At 41.1% G+C, this 16,891-nt stretch overlaps 1 protein-coding gene across 1 annotated transcript; it reads left to right on the top strand.

The window, feature by feature from the left end:
• The first annotated feature begins 8,473 nt into the window (after positions 1-8,473).
• Positions 8,474-16,737, top strand: LOC109634771 (doublesex- and mab-3-related transcription factor A1). Its single transcript, XM_020095459.2, has 2 exons — positions 8,474-14,475; positions 14,683-16,737. Exons 1-2 carry the CDS (start codon positions 14,007-14,009, stop codon positions 15,462-15,464), a joined length of 1,251 nt encoding a protein of 416 aa, XP_019951018.2. The 5' UTR covers positions 8,474-14,006; the 3' UTR covers positions 15,465-16,737.
• The last annotated feature ends 154 nt before the right edge of the window (positions 16,738-16,891 follow it).

Here is a 16,891-nt window from a genome sequence, read left to right as displayed (position 1 = left end):
GTGCCCTGAAGGAGCCGTTTGCACTCATCCCTGGGTAATAGAAACTGTCCTTTTTTGCCACAAAGACAAAACAATTCTACTTTTTTTATTTTGTTGTCTTTTTTGTCTCGGTCAGCACTCCACAGTTACACTGGCTTTTTATAATGTCAGCTGGGGTCTATTAATTTTATGTGATGTCATGTCCCTGTAGTCGAGTTGTGCCTTTAAGCAAAGCGCTGATCTCCCAACTTTGCTTAAATGCATGAATATGAAGCAGGCGGCACTGGGAAAAAAGCAAACACAAGCAAACGTTCTCTGGATTAAGTCTAAATGGAAATCAGAGACTGCAAGGTTATAATGCTGTGATATGACTTTGTAAGAAAACTTGAAGTTTCCTTGGACATTTTACTGGTGAGCATCTTTGACCCCAGCCGTGCTCTCCTGCATCATACATTCATAATCGTTCCATGGTAACTCATCCGCAGCCGCCTGCCATCTCCCATCAGTGCTTTGGATTGGAGCTTAGGGGGATTAGATCTGAGGCGAATGTCTCACAGGAAAACACCATGCCAAGCTGTGCATGTTTCAGGGGAGCAGATCGTCAGGACGATCTGATTAACAGTGTGAAAACGTTCCTTATCTGTGATGACTTGAAACCTCCATACAAAAGCGGCAACAGCCAGAAAGAGGGAGAGACAGGAGATGAGCCGATTAAAGTGGAGATGGGTTTGTCACGTATTTGCAGCGTCTGCCAGAAAAACACAGCAACAATGTTTCAGCTCTACAGGGCTGCAATAATAATAATGACTTTTACTTAACGTAACTTAACATAAACTTAATCTAGTCCTGCATATTGATTTTTTAAGCCACTTGCATTCTCTGCAAAACGTTGCATGGCAGTATGGTGTAAGTTAACTGGGCTTATGACTCAATTTGCTGATTCAAATAGTTTTGTTAGTATCAATTAATATATTTCCTGACTTAGTTCATTCACTTCCACCTACAAATACGAGTCTGATTTCTCTGCTTTCAGCTCTGTGTTTTGGAGCTTGTCAATGCTCACTGTGTTTGCTCACAGGCCTCTGCTTCTTTGACATTAAAAAAACCTGCTGAAGTTTCATGGGCCCAAGATCAAGCTAAGATAGCAAGCACTAAAACAAGGAGGAGTTAATGATTCCCCAGGTTCTCAGTTTTTTTCTTAGTCAAGAACCCCCTGCAAGATAGAAAACACTCTGGGGACCCCCCTGTCATTTGGAATAATTTAACATAGCCTCTTTTTTTTCCACACTCTGCGTAGTTATGTGAAATAACATCAGAAGAGAAATGTTTTAGAAAGTATATAAATATAAATATCCTAATAATCTTAAGGGATGAATCTGCAGTTCAACACGCAGTGCATATTGATTGTGAGGTTTGGTAGAGATATGGGGGCTCCCCGGGAGTGTTGCAGGGGACGATGTCAGTTTGTCTCTGAGTCCCTGATGTTTATCTGCCGATGCTCTGGAGTCTGATCACGGGACTCTTCGGCTTCCATCACCACCTGCTCGCAGAAATCCAAATAATTACCTCCGTGCTAATGTGGGTGGTGGTCCTTATCTGCCGGTCGCAATGAAGCATGATGGAATCACTGCCATTGCTCATGGCATTGCTCATTTCTTCTAGTACGAAGAGGAGAGGGGAGCTCATTAAGGAGACGGATTCATTTGGATGTGTTGCTCGTACTGCTTAAAAAAAAAACCTCTGTTGAATATCCCACATGTGCTTCTGTATTTAATCCAATGATGACTTCATGATGTTGTAAACATGCACTTCTATCATCAGTTGATTGAGATAAAAAATACAAAAAATTCAAGATTAAATCGTCCTTTTGCAGATCTGGAGGATTATCTAAGGTATTGACAGACAAGGACAAATGGGCTTGTTTTGTTGGGAAAAGTGTGGCTCTCATCCATCACTACAGGCTTGTTGACAGAACAGACATGGTGATGAGTAATGGTCTATAAATTTCTCTGTGAGTCTTAATCCCTTTGTCTAGCAAGTAATGATTGTGGGAGATTGAGATATAATTTATAAAAACACAGGAATAAGGTTTTTATGTCTCGTTAGCAGCTTGACCCAATAGATTTTGGTTTGCTGATCAGTCTGCGGTCGTCTGCTGGTTCAACACTTCGATTCAAATAAGAACATCTCAACAGATATTTGACAGATTGCCATGATTATTATACAGACATGTATCATCTGCATATAATGAATCCTACTTTCATTTACCAACACCAGCACGGCAAAGTTTTCACTTATCCTCAAAAACATTCATTCAGTGTGATGATGCAATATTTGCTACATACATTCATGGTGTCCAGATGATGAACCCTGCTGCAGAAGCATGATATTGAGAGATATGTCTCAACAATTGGTGCAAGATTTCTCTGAAATTTGAAACAGCACCTTTGTATTTTTACGATGATGAACAACTATGTGTTATTTGGTTTATTGAGTTGTTTTAAGTGCATGAACACAAAAGTTCATGTAGTGAGAGATAAAGATTTTATTGCTAACAACAACTTGGTTCTTCTTTGTTTCAATGTAAACAACCTTTAATAATTCCAGAAATGATCAAATAACTGATGGAAATACAAACTTTGGATCAAACTCCTCGACTCTGTTTCAGCTCCGGCACATCTGGCCCATCCACCTGTTGAAATCCAGCTCCTCCCACCGCTCTTAATGCCCAGCATGACACGCATACAGCCAGGCAGGACTCCCCGGGTCTCAGCAGCCCTCCCTCAAACAACAGGGGAAACATTTGGGGATTACGCTGTTTGTTTTTCAGAGTCAATCACCTAGAAAATAGAGCCCCCTGAAAAGGTGCCTGAACCAGTGTACGGTCACTCAGGCACACCGGCGTTGACCAAAGAGCACAGTCAGGTGGAAGGAATACAGGCATGCTGGGAGCTGAGAGAATTAAAACTTGCCCATGGATAAAAAAAAAATGTGGGACAACATTTCTCACGTTTCCAAATCTCTGCACAATAGCTGTATAAGTCAGTTGTTGCATGCAGGAGAAAATTTAAAAAAATACCTCAGAGAGTGATTTGCTTGTAAACATTCTGATTGTGCGGCTGCATAATTTTGCTACGTCTCCAAGCGGAAAAAACTGAGCTATACTCCGCACACTCTCCCTAATGCCGATGAGTCCACTGGTGTAATTACTCACGCAAAGTTTTGTCTGCCCTCATTTTTCCTGCAGCTGTAAATTATTCATTACATCGGGATCTCTGGAGCATGTGTCACATGCAAACAGAACCCCACATTTGTACACTTGCATGACATTGCACGTCTTGAGATGGATGGAATTCACTGCTCATCAGTGTTGGGCAGGAAATGGATCTAGAAAATGACTCAGAGCTTAAAATTACATTGAGTGAAATGAGATCAGGCTGCAGTTCGAGCAGCGGACATCTTTTAAAGCAATGATATGTTTGAGTAAATTCAAGTGATTTCTAATTGAGATTATCGTTGTTTGATTGTTGTTATCACGCGCCTCTACTCACACGCCTATACACTACTTAAACTGGGGAATGTGCTGCATTCTGACTCCCACACTTCACCGCAGCCCACCGAATAAACATCCACGTGCATGGCAAAATCTGATTACCAGTGTGATCATGAACATGGTATTTTTGAAATCCTCAATGTAATATCCTAGAAATATCTGCATTCCTGTGCTGAGAACGCATGACTAATGTGTCCCAAAACAACTGCACTGATTCTTATCCACTGTCCGCCATATGTGCACATGGATAAGAAGAAAGTAGATTATGTTGCATGGAAGTAAAAATCTCTAGATAATAGATCAAAGTTAAATAAAGGGGAACAGTTTGTGGATATACTTTATTGCTTTTTTTTACTTTAAAATATATTGATATTGGATTGACCTCTATTGAAGCTTTGTCCTCTCGGTTTGACTTTCAAAGACACAACGTCATTTTCTTTAGGGGGTAGCGTTTCTTCCGAGTGCCACAAAAAGGTCCTTGTTGAAGGAATTTCACACCTTATTAAACCTAAGCTTGTTCTTTGCATTTGTACTCGGATCAAAGTGCGATCGTATTGCACACGGTCAGGTAAATCCACCTGTGCTCCGAGAACAAAAGCAGTGCTGTTGTCGAAAATCACCTCTTTCACAGCTGCACGTTTGAGGCTGAAAAACGCACACTGGCTCAGGAGACCTCAACATCAAGCTAAACCTCAACGCATAAGTTGAATTTAAAATAAAATTATATATATAGTTTATATTCATAAAAACCTTCAGAGTGAGTTCATTTTCATGGTCAAATTTGGTTTGTACATTAAAAGATTTGTGTGAAACCCTCCGTGCCAGTCGCCAGGAAATGAACAAGCCACGTTTAAATTATGCAACAAATCAGTTCCAAAATGTGGATCTTAATTTACTTCCAGGCAAAATGTAATTAAAAACTGTGATTTTGACATGTGATGTAAAATGTGTTGTGTTGCACCCCACCTGGCAACAGAAGCTGTGGAAACACTGCAGGAGGGGAAAGTTTGGTTAACACTCTAATGAAAGGTGTCATAGTGAAGAGAAGTTAGAAACACAAACCAACTGTTGCGATTAACAGCAATGTGCTATTACCTGAAAATTCACCTGCATTTTTCTCTGTGGGCTCATCCCAACAAATCGGTGCTTTCTTTCTGATGAAATCACACTTTGATGTTTCTCCCTGTTGTGTTCAGCTTTTGTTGCAGGTGGACGGCCCGTCTTTATTTTGAGCCAGCGGGGCAGCGGGGGCTTCAGAAGCCTTTGGAAACCACTATTTTCATGGTTTAAAGCTTTCATCTCATTTGCTGGTCGAGGAAGTGTCATGCTGCTGTGGAGTGGTGTGTTGTTTTGTTGTGAGGGGCAGCCTCAGCGTGCCGCCCTCGTCGGGGGGCTAAAGCACCCTGCCTTCTATAGGAAACCAGGTCGGCCTTAATGAGACAAAGTCCGGGCATTGATTTGACAAAATAGTGTGAGGAATTAGATGTTGCAGCACAAGCAAATCACAGCTGGGGTAAAAACAATTCTCCCATCAGGGGGCGGTCATCTCTTTGTAAACTCCCGTACCCCCTGCCTACCTGAGAGGATCAAAGCTACGTCTTGAGGGAAAAGCAAATCTGTCAAATTTCAGGATAAAAACTTAATCCTTCTATTCAGAGGGGAAATAGAACACAGGTACGAACTTATTAAGCTTAATGGGCTAAAGGCTAATTACAATACTTCTTCTGGAGTTAGATACATCGGTATTTAATAATCTCTACCATGAAATATTCCACAACTTTTCTTTTAATTTATTTCCATCTATGTTCAGGTGCTCGTAGAAAAAGCTAATCACTGAGGCTGGCCATTGATACAAACACGTGTAAGCAAATCAAAATATTAAAGCCCAGATGAACTTATTCACTTGTCAAAGGAGTCATTATTATAGTAGAGGGACGGGCTTGACAAGAATCAGACAAAAGCAAAACAGCAGAGGCACTTTGGTTTCAATGGGCCGCTCTGCTGGTGCTGGGGTGACATCAGAGGTCCTCTAAGCTGTCCTTTGTGTCCCTTCCCCATACGCGTCGTCTCTGGGGCCGTCCCCCTCGTTCTCACCAGCAGGTTGTTTTCTCGTCCTCTCATTAAGCCCTGATCCCAAAATTAGAAGCTCCTCCGAACACCACATCTGACCGTGCAGTGACCCTGAGTGTCAGGGGTTTGACACAGAGATGTTTTTCTTTACAGGTGTGTAACTCTGAAAACAAGGTTTCCATTTGGATTTTGACTTTAGGTCAATGTTAGGGAGAGACCGCGCTCATTCATTTTTAATATTTTTTTTCCGATAGTTGCAGTGACACAGGAAATTAAAGATAGTGAGGAAATGACACAGTCAGACTGGGTACCAAATATTATGGGTTGGGTTACTGCATTGGTGTCAACACCTAGATAATGATCTTTTACTAGATGCACTTTGAGTTCCATGAATAAACGGGTAGGTCGCGTTGTGAACGTTATTGTTCATATACTTGCTTAGGTACTACGTGTTACAGGAGGATTCCAGTAGAGGGCACACCACAGAACTAGACCAAGACTAGACACTGCAGGGAAAATATTTTTACACATTTAGACACAAGTCTATCAATATTCAGTATTAATGAGACTCTGTACTTCATTAACATAATCGCTGTTGCGGCTGAAGTTAATTTCATGGGCCAAACATTACACGATATGCAGATGATCTTTTATTGTACATTACTGTTAATGCTAGTGCAAAGGCTTTTAGCGATCCATTGAAGAATTTCCACCTCTAGTGTGAAGCTGAAATGACGACATGAGAATCATGTTACTGGTTAAATAAAGATTTAACCTGCTCTGTTGCTGGAACACAAAACCCTAAAACATTCCAGAGGCCTGTTAGACAGGAAACACTGGTGACTGTTGCATGCCTCATGTTTTAATCGTTCACATTTGACGCTTAAGATTCTCAAATTACAGTGGAGTTTTGAATTTCTTGCAAATTGCTTGATAGATTTAGACAAGCTTACTCATATGCTTTCCAAAAAGTATTATAAAGTCAGATGGTATAACACAATACAAGTGGTTTTTATCAAAGCTTTATAAAGTGTATAAACAGTTCTATAACTTCAAATAAGTTGTCGGACTCGCTCACATTCTCTAAAGCTTCATGAGGATCTTAACCAAAATGTGAACGATGGCAACGATAAGCTATGTTTAGGATTCAGGGCGTTATGATCAGATAATATTCCTGCAGCCTGTGAACTTAAGGTTGCAGTTCTTAGACTCTAAAGCCCGCACTGATGTTGGGACTCCTGTTGTACAATTATACAACATCTAAACTGATAAAAAGATCCCATTTATCTTCGGTTTTGTAGATGAGAAGGAGTAAGATCTTCAAAAAAGTCCCCCAGAGATCCACCGAGCCCCCCGTTTGGAAATGTTTTTGAAAGTGGTGCTTTGTTCACACCTGTGGTCAGCACTTTATTTTGTATTTATCCTTTATCTGAGTTGAATCTGCATGCAGCCAGCATTTTGCAGTCTCTACTTGTGAATAGACTGCACTGTGTGTTGTTATCAGTTCCTCTGTCTCTGTAGCTGACTGGCTGTGGTTCCCAGTGATTTTGAACCACATCCAGGTGTCAGTCCATGTAGATGCATGTCGCTGTGATTTGGTGCCAAATACATTATGTGTCATGGTAACACATCTTACTTCAAATCACGATCTTTGTTGTCAACGAATGTTATATTCTGCAAAAGTCAAGGAAATGTTAAAGATGCACTTATTTGATAGCAGTTTTCACATCACAAATACATTTAGCTGTGCATGAAAGTGTTTAAAAGTCACGGTATGAATTGGTTGTTAATTTAGTTTAGTAATAACATAATGATATGCATGATGAACTGACCAAGAAAACTCAATAGAGGAACTGTTCCATCCTCAAACATTTAGAAATCTCATCAAACTAAGTTTGTTTAAAATGTGGATATTCCTCTTTAAATGTGCAGTTATATATTTTGTACATCTTATTCTGCAACATTAATGAGTAAATGCTATTTAAAAAGATCCAACATATATTTATATTTATTTATAATATTGGAAAACAAGTAGAATAAGTTAAGCTACAATATCTAGTGTATCCATACTGTGTTTTCTTCTTGATGACATCATTAGAGTCCTTTAAGTCCTGGCTTACTTTGTTTACTTTTGAAATAAATTACAAGTTCATTGTTATGAAGAAAACTTCCCAAATGAGAGTAATAATAAAGATTTTTATGAAGTGATGTTAAAAATATTGTTTTTGTAAGTTTTATTCCACAGTATAAATATCTCACAATGTGTTTCTTGTTGCAATTTCTGGCAGTTTATTTGTCTAATCAAACACGTGACCTTGTAAATGCCAGTGTATGTGCTTCTCTGCAACTCAATATGATGCCAAGTCAGGTCATGACAGATAGAAATGAAGGAAGCATTTTCATCTCTCTGCTCAACTGTAACAGATTTATCACATCTTACTTGTTCCTTTTACGAGAAATGGACACTATTGTGGTGACATGGGTGCTAGGGGTGAAGACATTGCTCAGAATTTCAAGTATTTATTTTCACAGCAAGGTTGCTTCTACGACCTTTTGGAATTTGGCTGCGCAGAAGTAAAATACACCTGTTCACAAATGGTTAATTTTGTTTCGTTACATACTGGAATGGCATTTTTTTTCAGTAATATTTAAACCCATAAAACATATACCTTATGTCATAAAACATATATTGTGGAATAACATATATATATATATATATATATATATATATATATATATACTATTGTCTGCAAACCTTTCTGCATGCACACAACCCTCTTCCGAAATGTGTCGGCCTCTCTGGCAGGTCTCATGTTTGCCCTAATCTCAGCAGCCACTCTCATCTGATCTGTGTGCAGATGCCAGTTGCTATCAGAGACAATGTTTAACAATTTCCAAGCTGTTATTGTCTGTAACTGAAAGCCTGGAATATTTTCCCATAACACCCTGGCAGAGATGTACGGGGCTGATGTCTCTTCCTGTCCACCGTGTTCATCTGATAGCGCACTCGCCTCCTTCTTTATGCTTCACCGCTTCCTTTCCATGTTTGCCGTTTTGTTCTCAACTGTTACTGCAATCTGGACGTGTCTGAGATTGTGTCACTGTGGCTTATTGCAACACTGACGCGATTAATCTGTAACAGGTATGACAACACACATTGAACATTTCCAATACAACTTTTTTAAGGTTGTATATAAACTATAAACTCGGCCTTTAATCCATTTGCCTATATTAACAACAAATTGCCTTTCATTATTTGTAGAAAGTATTTTTGGCCAATAATTTAAAACAGATTTTGTCTGAGGTGGTGGAGACTAAAATGGAGCTAAAAGAAATGTAAATATTGTTCAAATACATTCACTGGCTAATGTCGTTCTGCATCTCCTGGCTATACAATAACATATTTGCTATAACAACTTTGTGAGGTCACCATAAATGTGTGGCCCAAAAGAATGATAACTCATAAACATAGTTAAGTTTCTTCCCTGCTGACATTGTGTAACTTTCTCGGAGGTTAACGTCGGATTTTGTGCTCAGCCAGGATTTTAACTCTCTTAATCTGATTCGGCAGACATCAGAAGACCCTCACAGCTGAGACAAATCCCTCCAGCAAACAGAAATGAGCCAGAGTTCATTTCCCATTAGGATGACGACAGATCTTTCGACTCGAGTCAGAGTAAACAACACCTTGGAGGTCTGGCTGTTTGTCTATTTGTTTGGGAGAATGAGTCGGGAGATTCTCTGTTTCTTTAGGTTTCATACATGTGCATTGGACCAGAGGTGAGAGTGTTGGAGTTTATCTGCTCAGCTCCTTTTGAAGCCATTGAAATGTCGACACTTACAAATCTAAAACTTTTTAGAAAAACTTCATAACTCATAAATCATTGAATACTTGTCAATCTCCTCAGACATTGTGAAATCTCACTGTTCACTGAAGAGATTTCTAAAGTGCATATTCATATTTGGATTTTAACCAACAGAGGATTCTTTCCCACACTGCTTCTATCATTAAAACATTCATTTCACTGTTGATGTCCTTTTAGCTTCTCTGTCAAGTTTCACATTTTTATAAAAAAACACACTTAGAAACCTGATTCTTTAAATCCTCCACCGAGGGGTGTGCTTGTCTGCCACTGAGTTATGCATTGTTGAGCTGCAAAGCTTTCTTTGCAAGTGTATTGTTGAATCGAGAAGTGTCTTTGACAGGAAACAAACAGAGAGTGTAGCCACAGTGAGTGCAGAATGAGGAACTCTCAGGGTTCAATCCTAACCTGTTTAGACAGTGAAGGTTGCATTCATGGGCATCTGACCAGAACCTTTCAGACTACTAATGTTCCCTACACACACACACACACACACACACACGCACAGTGAGCCAGTATGTACAAATGAACCTGCATTTCCTTATAGATGCACCGTGTTGATGCAGATGTAATATGCATGATTAAAACAGGTACACACATGGGTGCACACACAACCCTCCCACCTACTTCCACACACACACACACACACATCCACACACAGTGCTCATGAGCAAACTTGGCTGTCTTCGGCCCACCATTGTTCACTGGCGCTGAGGCATCCCAGGGCTAAGTGAGGGGCCCTGATGGATACCTACCAGACTCAGACCACCAGTAAAGGTGTGAGAGGAGGAGAAAGAGAGTAAATGGAGGAGTTTTGAATAGGGGACTAGAAGATGGCAGAAGATAGTAGAGATTGTAGAAATGGAGAGGCAGGTAAAAAAAATCTATTGTCCCATTTATTGAAATGAACAGGTGTGTGCAAGTGTAATATGGATGCTTCCCCTCTGTGTGCATGGCCTGTGAAACAAGATGCCCGTTGTCTTTTCTGGGAAACACACTCCACTATAAGAATGTTTGGTGTAGCATCCAAAAAAAACACCCATAGTACAATTTTCAGGATAGAAGATCATCTAAGTCAAATTTCCAAAATGCAAAAAACATCCCAAACAATATTTTTTAAGCAATTACACTCCTTTACATTAGTTGCAAGAGGATTGTTACATTACCTTGTGCATTTCCTTTTTTTTTTTTAAATAGTTAGAATCGAGAAAACCCAGTCCAATATGCACACCACAATGGCATCACAACAATCAACATCCCCGGGCACAAAAATAAAAACGTAAACATAAAAGCTCCACTAAAAGCAAAGTCGCTTGTTGAAACTCCGCTGAGCCCACGTACATCGCATTTTTAGCCCTGGAGCTTTAACACATCAAAGTGTCAGTGGTATAAAAGTGCAACAGTGGGGAGAAAGTTACATTCACATAAATACGTGTTTCTATTTTCAATCGCAGCAACCGGAGCAACCTGCTGGCTGTCATTGGTGGCCATTCGGGCGTCACCAGTGAAGTGGAGGCTACTGTCTGGCACTTGACTGACAAGGGTGTGAAGTGACAGATGAGAAAGCAAACACACAAAGGTCAAGACCCTTCACGTACTGGAAGAAAGGGGGAATCGGTTGTAACGTGAGAGCTGCATATTCAGAAACAATGCTGCATTGGTGAAACTGGAGATGCTGAAATGTTTCCAATGCCCAGGTCGAGTCATGTGAGAGTTGACAATAAAAAAATGAAAACTTGGAACTGCTTGCGAAGATCCAAATATTTGATAAATGCTAAAATATATATTGATTTTATAGACAGTATATAAGAAAAGAATGTGTCTAGATGCCATGAATTATAGTTAAATGACTCTTCCTCTCTGCCTTACCTTCTCACCTCTCCTCCCTCCCTCCCTCCATCTCTCTGACAGTGGGAGACATAATCAGGTTTTGTGAGATTTGTGAGTAGATTAGCAGCCACCTTGTGTCAGATAAGAAGCTGCACTGATAAAGCCCTGTCCTCGGAGGCGCATGGCTGTGATGAAACACCATATCTGACATGAGCAGATCTGTTAGGAACACAATTAAGACACTGTCTGGCCATATCTACTCGCACTTCTCTTATACCTGATAGTCCCTCCGTTCTGTTAGGGGTGATGTTGGTAGGGGAACAAAAGACTTTAAAACACATCCTCCATGTAAACCATGGAACTGGACGAATGGTTTTGCTAAAGATAACAGTGTGGTCTACTTTTCCTGTAGATTCGTTTATGATCAACTAGCACACTGTAGTTGAGAAATCCCATTTTCGACTGAAGGCACTTTAAACAACCAGCCTGGCTTGGCCTTGTGATCCAATGATCCAGAGGAAAACACAAGAGCCGGTAAATGAGTAAATATAACAAGGAGGCTTTTATCTATAATCCAATTTATACAGGCTTACCTCGCCTAGGTAGATAGAATATGAGTCTAAACTTGATCTCAATATACAGAGAAACACACGTGTACCATGCTTTTGCTGAAAAGCTGCAACTGGTCCGTATAAATCCAGGTGAGAGCAGCTTTATGTGCCTGGATAAACTTGCCAGCCACAAAATCCAAACCTGGAATTCCTCTTCACAGTGGATGAAGTGATAAAAGCTGCATGTGCGTCCACGCTGCATCTGCATCTGCATCACTGGAATTTATTTATGTTCCAAGCATACGCACTTGCATACTCATACTCATACTGAGTCTGTACCAACCCCTGTCTATCAGGAGAGGTCGTAACTTCAGTTGCATCTTTTGGAAATTCGCTTCTCAAAAAGTCATCATCAGGACGCTGTTGTTACGACACACACAAGACCAGAGATAGTTTTTTTGTGCAATATGCATTATGCACTTTGTGTGCAGATCTGCAGAGTACATCTTCCCCTGCTGCAAAGGAGGGAGGCACAGGTCTGCTGATAAGATCCATCACTTAGGGACTGATGGAGCAGGCGTCCGTGCAAAGAAGAGGTGGGAAAAGTAGCGGCAGTCACTCATTAAGTTTGGTTTCCAGAACAGCAAGCTTCTTTTACCAGGAAGCTGAAACACCTCACAGTCTAAGTAAAACATACATGATGAATAATATCTGCATCAAATCATTGTGTATTGCACTCACAGCCTTTTTTCTGGCCTGTGTTGCAGCACATGTTCCTCAGCGATGCCCCTCAGAGAATCATTATCTCCATAAAACGCCACGAGGGGCTTGAGTGCTTCCACCCACAACCTCTTTAACCCACATCCATTATTCAGGGGGAATCTAGTGGAGGCTGATCTACAGGGAGAGCGGAGGAAGCCACTGATGTCTCGCTCTTACAGCTAAAGATGATCAGGGGATGTCTGATAGCTTTGAATACGACCAGTACTCACATTTTATTTATTGTTTTAGAGTCTGCCTACACGTGACTGCTCAGAAATGTGCTTGTATACAGTACACAGACAGAAAAACCCCCAACTTGAAGCACAATAGACAATGATGTGATGCAGATATAGATATTATTTGTGTTTGATACTTGGCACATGGAGAGAATATTAGACATGCTCTGCTTCATCTGTATTTTTAGTATTCCTCCATCTTTGTATTTTATTTTTATTTCTGAGCACATGGAATAGATATATTTTTCTACCACACCCTCAAAACTCAACTTAACTTATTCAAATACATTAATACAGTTGTATTTCATTGGATGTTTAGATTGCATTACATTGTATTGCATTGTATAAATGGCTAACAATGGTTCAGTTATGTGTTTCCCTTGGTGATTGCCACCGTGCTTGTCACATTATGCTCCAGTTGCTGTAATAACGGTAAGATAATCTGCTGCGTGCAACCGGATCCCAATTGAATGGTGAGAAATGAATGAAACATGTGACAAGGTGTGATTAGTTATCCGCCAATCTCACTACAGTGTTTGTTGACAGATGGGTCCTTTGTCGAGGTAATTTGTTCAACAGAATAACCAGGTAGATAATTACCTGTTTGCTTTTGTGGCTGTCAGGGGCCCATTGTTTTGTTAAAAACATCCTAACAGGGAATATTCATTGTTCAGTACAGGGTAAAACCAAAGGGGGTCATTGTATGTAGCCGTCCTGAGGCCACATGATTTCCTTTACTTGACTTTGCTTCTTTTTATTTGCATATTGGTGCATATTAAATCTTTGTCAGTCCTGCAGCAAAGGAATTCCAGCAACCAGCAGATTCCACTTTTAAAAGTGGAATTAAATATCATCCAGTTTTTTAGCAGGCCTCACTTTTTTTTTTACCTCCAAACCGCAGCTGTTTATAGGTTCAACAGCATCAGATTAGACCACTATTCATCCGGGATGCAAATAGACAGGATAGGGTTTTAAGAGGCTGCAGCGGAAAGGGGTGTGACGAGGGTGTTGTATTTCACGTCAAACCACCTGGAGAGGAGACACTTAAGGCGCGCTGGTGCACGGTGCCAGCGGCAGTACAGACTCCACTCACGCACAGAGGGCCCTTGAATGACATTACCTGAATAACCGTATTGGAAGGAAGACTGTGCTCCCTCAGGCAATGGAGAGCAGAATCAGACCGCTTGGCCTCGTCGCGAACTCGCTCGGTGGCTTGCAGGTGCCCCCTTCCCTCATGCGCCCTCCGCCTCTCTTCCTCCGGGCTTGTAATCCAACACTGGAGAGGGGATACCCGCGCACCCCGAAGTGCGCCAGATGCAGGAACCACGGCGTAGTGTCCGCGCTCAAGGGCCACAAGCGCTTCTGCCGCTGGAGAGATTGCGTGTGCGCAAAGTGCACCCTCATTGCGGAGCGGCAGCGGGTGATGGCCGCGCAGGTGGCGCTGAGGAGGCAGCAAGCCCAGGAGGAGAGCGAGGCCCGGGAGCTGAGGCTCTTGTACTCCGGTCCAGGGATCGGAGGGGAAGCGGGGATCCCTCAGGGGTCACCTGTGGGCCCCGGGGTGCCTGCGACAACCAGCAACACTCCAGCTGCTCCCAGTTTTGATGTTTTTGGAACAGAGATGCAAAAGGATGGTAAGTTAAAATAAAAAAGTCACTTCTGATTACCGTCATTTGTATCATCACAATTTATATTCACAATTATGTGTTACTACCTTGGTTTTATGCACAACACAAATTAAGGGTTTTTTATTTTGGAAGGTTGCTTTGTGCGCATTTTACGCACAGTTTGGATGCAAACATGACTTTAAACTAAATTTTTCTCTTTCATGTACATTTCAGATGACAAACTTGGCAAGTACAACTTTTACAACGGATTCATGGGTCGACCCCTCTTTGCACCCCACTCCACACGGCTGCCCTCCCCAAGTGCCAAGGAGTTGTCTCCAGGCAAAGACACAAGCACGGCCGCTTCATTCATCGAGGACAGTGCGAGTCCATCCCCGGTGTTCGATCAGCGCTCAGACCACACAGAGAGCCCGCAGAGATCACTCTCCTCCTCGGACCCCGAGTCAGGGAGCGAGACGGACAAATCCCGGGACATATACCCGAGCCTGGAGCGCAACCCCACCGACATCATGGCTAAGATTTTCCCGCATCAGAAGCGGGACACACTGGAGTCTATGGTGAGAACGTGCAAAGGTGACATTGTCAAATCCATCGAGCTGGTGTTGAGCTCCAAAGAAAACAAGATCGACTCAGACAGCTCGTCTGTGTCTAATCACCCAAACTCGCTCAGGCCTTCAGTGGGACTGCCCGGAGCGCTCGGTGCAATGGGGAACAAATCCGCCTTCTCCCCGCTCCACATAGCACCTCCGGCCGCCGGGGGAGAGAGCATGTACGGCCTCAGCCCTCGCCTCGGCCTCAGCCCTTTACGGCTGGCCTACTCCTCTGCAGGTTTCGTGTCACCGTACATGACATCAGGACTGATGCCAGTGTTTCCACTGCGTCCGCCCCTGGACTCGTATTCTTTCCCAGGCATGTTCCGTGACCTTTCCTACCTGCAGAGCAAAGAGTCTCTGTGCAACACAGGCCTGTACGCACGACTGAACAGTGAAAAATGACAGTAATAATAAAAACACATGAAAATGTTTATTTTTTTAGTTTATGATATTCTAAAGTGTCTTTCTGATGTACTTTTTACAAGAGCCTCCACTTACAGAAAACTATGCGTCCTGACAATTCCGTTTTTATTTTGTAAATGTTGTCAAAATGGTTTATTGTTAATAAATTGTTAAAAAATAAAAGGTGCACTTGTTTAATTCTATCTATCTATTTTCAACTTCACTTCCAGGTACATTCAATACTTTAACTACATTAAAATGCAACTTCATTGAACTCAAGTAGAAAAGTAAACATGGTACTTTTACTTGAGTACATTTTTATTCATGTTTACTTAAATGTTGAATGTATGAGTAACTCCTCAACTATTGGTATAAATACAAGTTTTTCTCCTTCAAGCACATATTCACACAAGTAGGGACAAGTCACAATACTCTTTGTATTGTGCCTTTCTAAAATTGGACAGATCCTGTGTTATACAATGGACTTGATGTATTCACACTTAAAATCAACACATTTGTTGCTCCACACAATAATAACACAAAGTAAAAGTTAATGTGCACAACCAAAGCTGAGGTACTGGGAGCTTTTGGCACTTTAAGTTTTAGGAAGAAGAAGAAAAGATCGAGGAACCCATGAATCCGGTGTCAAAACTTTTCATCGCTCATTTTCAGTTTTATTACAGCTTGTATAATAAAAAGTGGCAACATCAAATTAAGTAAATGAGGATTTAATGTTGCTTCACAGTATTTGTTTCAGTTGCTGAAGGAATATGAGGTCAAATGTCAGAATGGAAGCGTCACAATGCAGCGAATGAGCAGAATGTTAGTGTCCAAAGGTCAAATAGCTGAAATGTTGCTTTATAGTGAAATAAACAGAACGTAGGAATGATACGATGTCACAATGTCACTGGTGATGATTGGTTGTGAGGAAACTTTCTGTCAAAAATAAATCCTGTTGGTTTACAAAGCAATGAATAGTTTGGGGCCAAAACACATTTCTGATCCACATCTACATCTAGACCCCTTCAGGTCGTCATGGGACCAGTCTGCTTTCTGTCCCCGGAGAGAAAACACTACATTGTTACTTTCACTCTTTTATTTCTTCTCTATCTTTTACCCACCATGTTACTCTTCTAATTTCCCCTTTGAACCCTATTTTTGGTTATTGTCTTGTTTTGCTTTAACAATTTGTCACTATGCCTTTTATATTGTCTGTAAAGCATTGAATTACTTTGTTGTTGAAATTTGAAAACCAAATAAAGTGGCCTTGTGTAGAAAACTAGTATCCTGCAATTTTCTACATGCAGGCAACTTGTCTTATTCCACTATACCTGCTGTATATGAGCTGTTCCTAAGATAAGATAAGCCTTTATTAGTCCCACAATGGAAGAATTTGCAATATAACAGCAGCAATAATAAAAAATTTG

This window comes from Paralichthys olivaceus, chromosome 22, assembly GCF_024713975.1.
Source record: "Paralichthys olivaceus isolate ysfri-2021 chromosome 22, ASM2471397v2, whole genome shotgun sequence".
NCBI classification, from domain to species: Eukaryota; Metazoa; Chordata; class Actinopteri; order Pleuronectiformes; family Paralichthyidae; genus Paralichthys; species Paralichthys olivaceus.
Note: the sequence above shows the minus strand (reverse complement) of the source record. Positions and strands in the feature narration are given on the sequence as shown.

Coding starts and splice junctions, on each gene's coding strand:
- LOC109634771 (XM_020095459.2), top strand. CDS start 14,007: ATGGAGAGCAGAATCAGACCGCTTGGCCTCGTCGCGAACTCGCTCGGT. Junction 14,476..14,682: donor AACAGAGATGCAAAAGGATG/GTAAGTTAAAAT, acceptor TGTACATTTCAG/ATGACAAACTTGGCAAGTAC.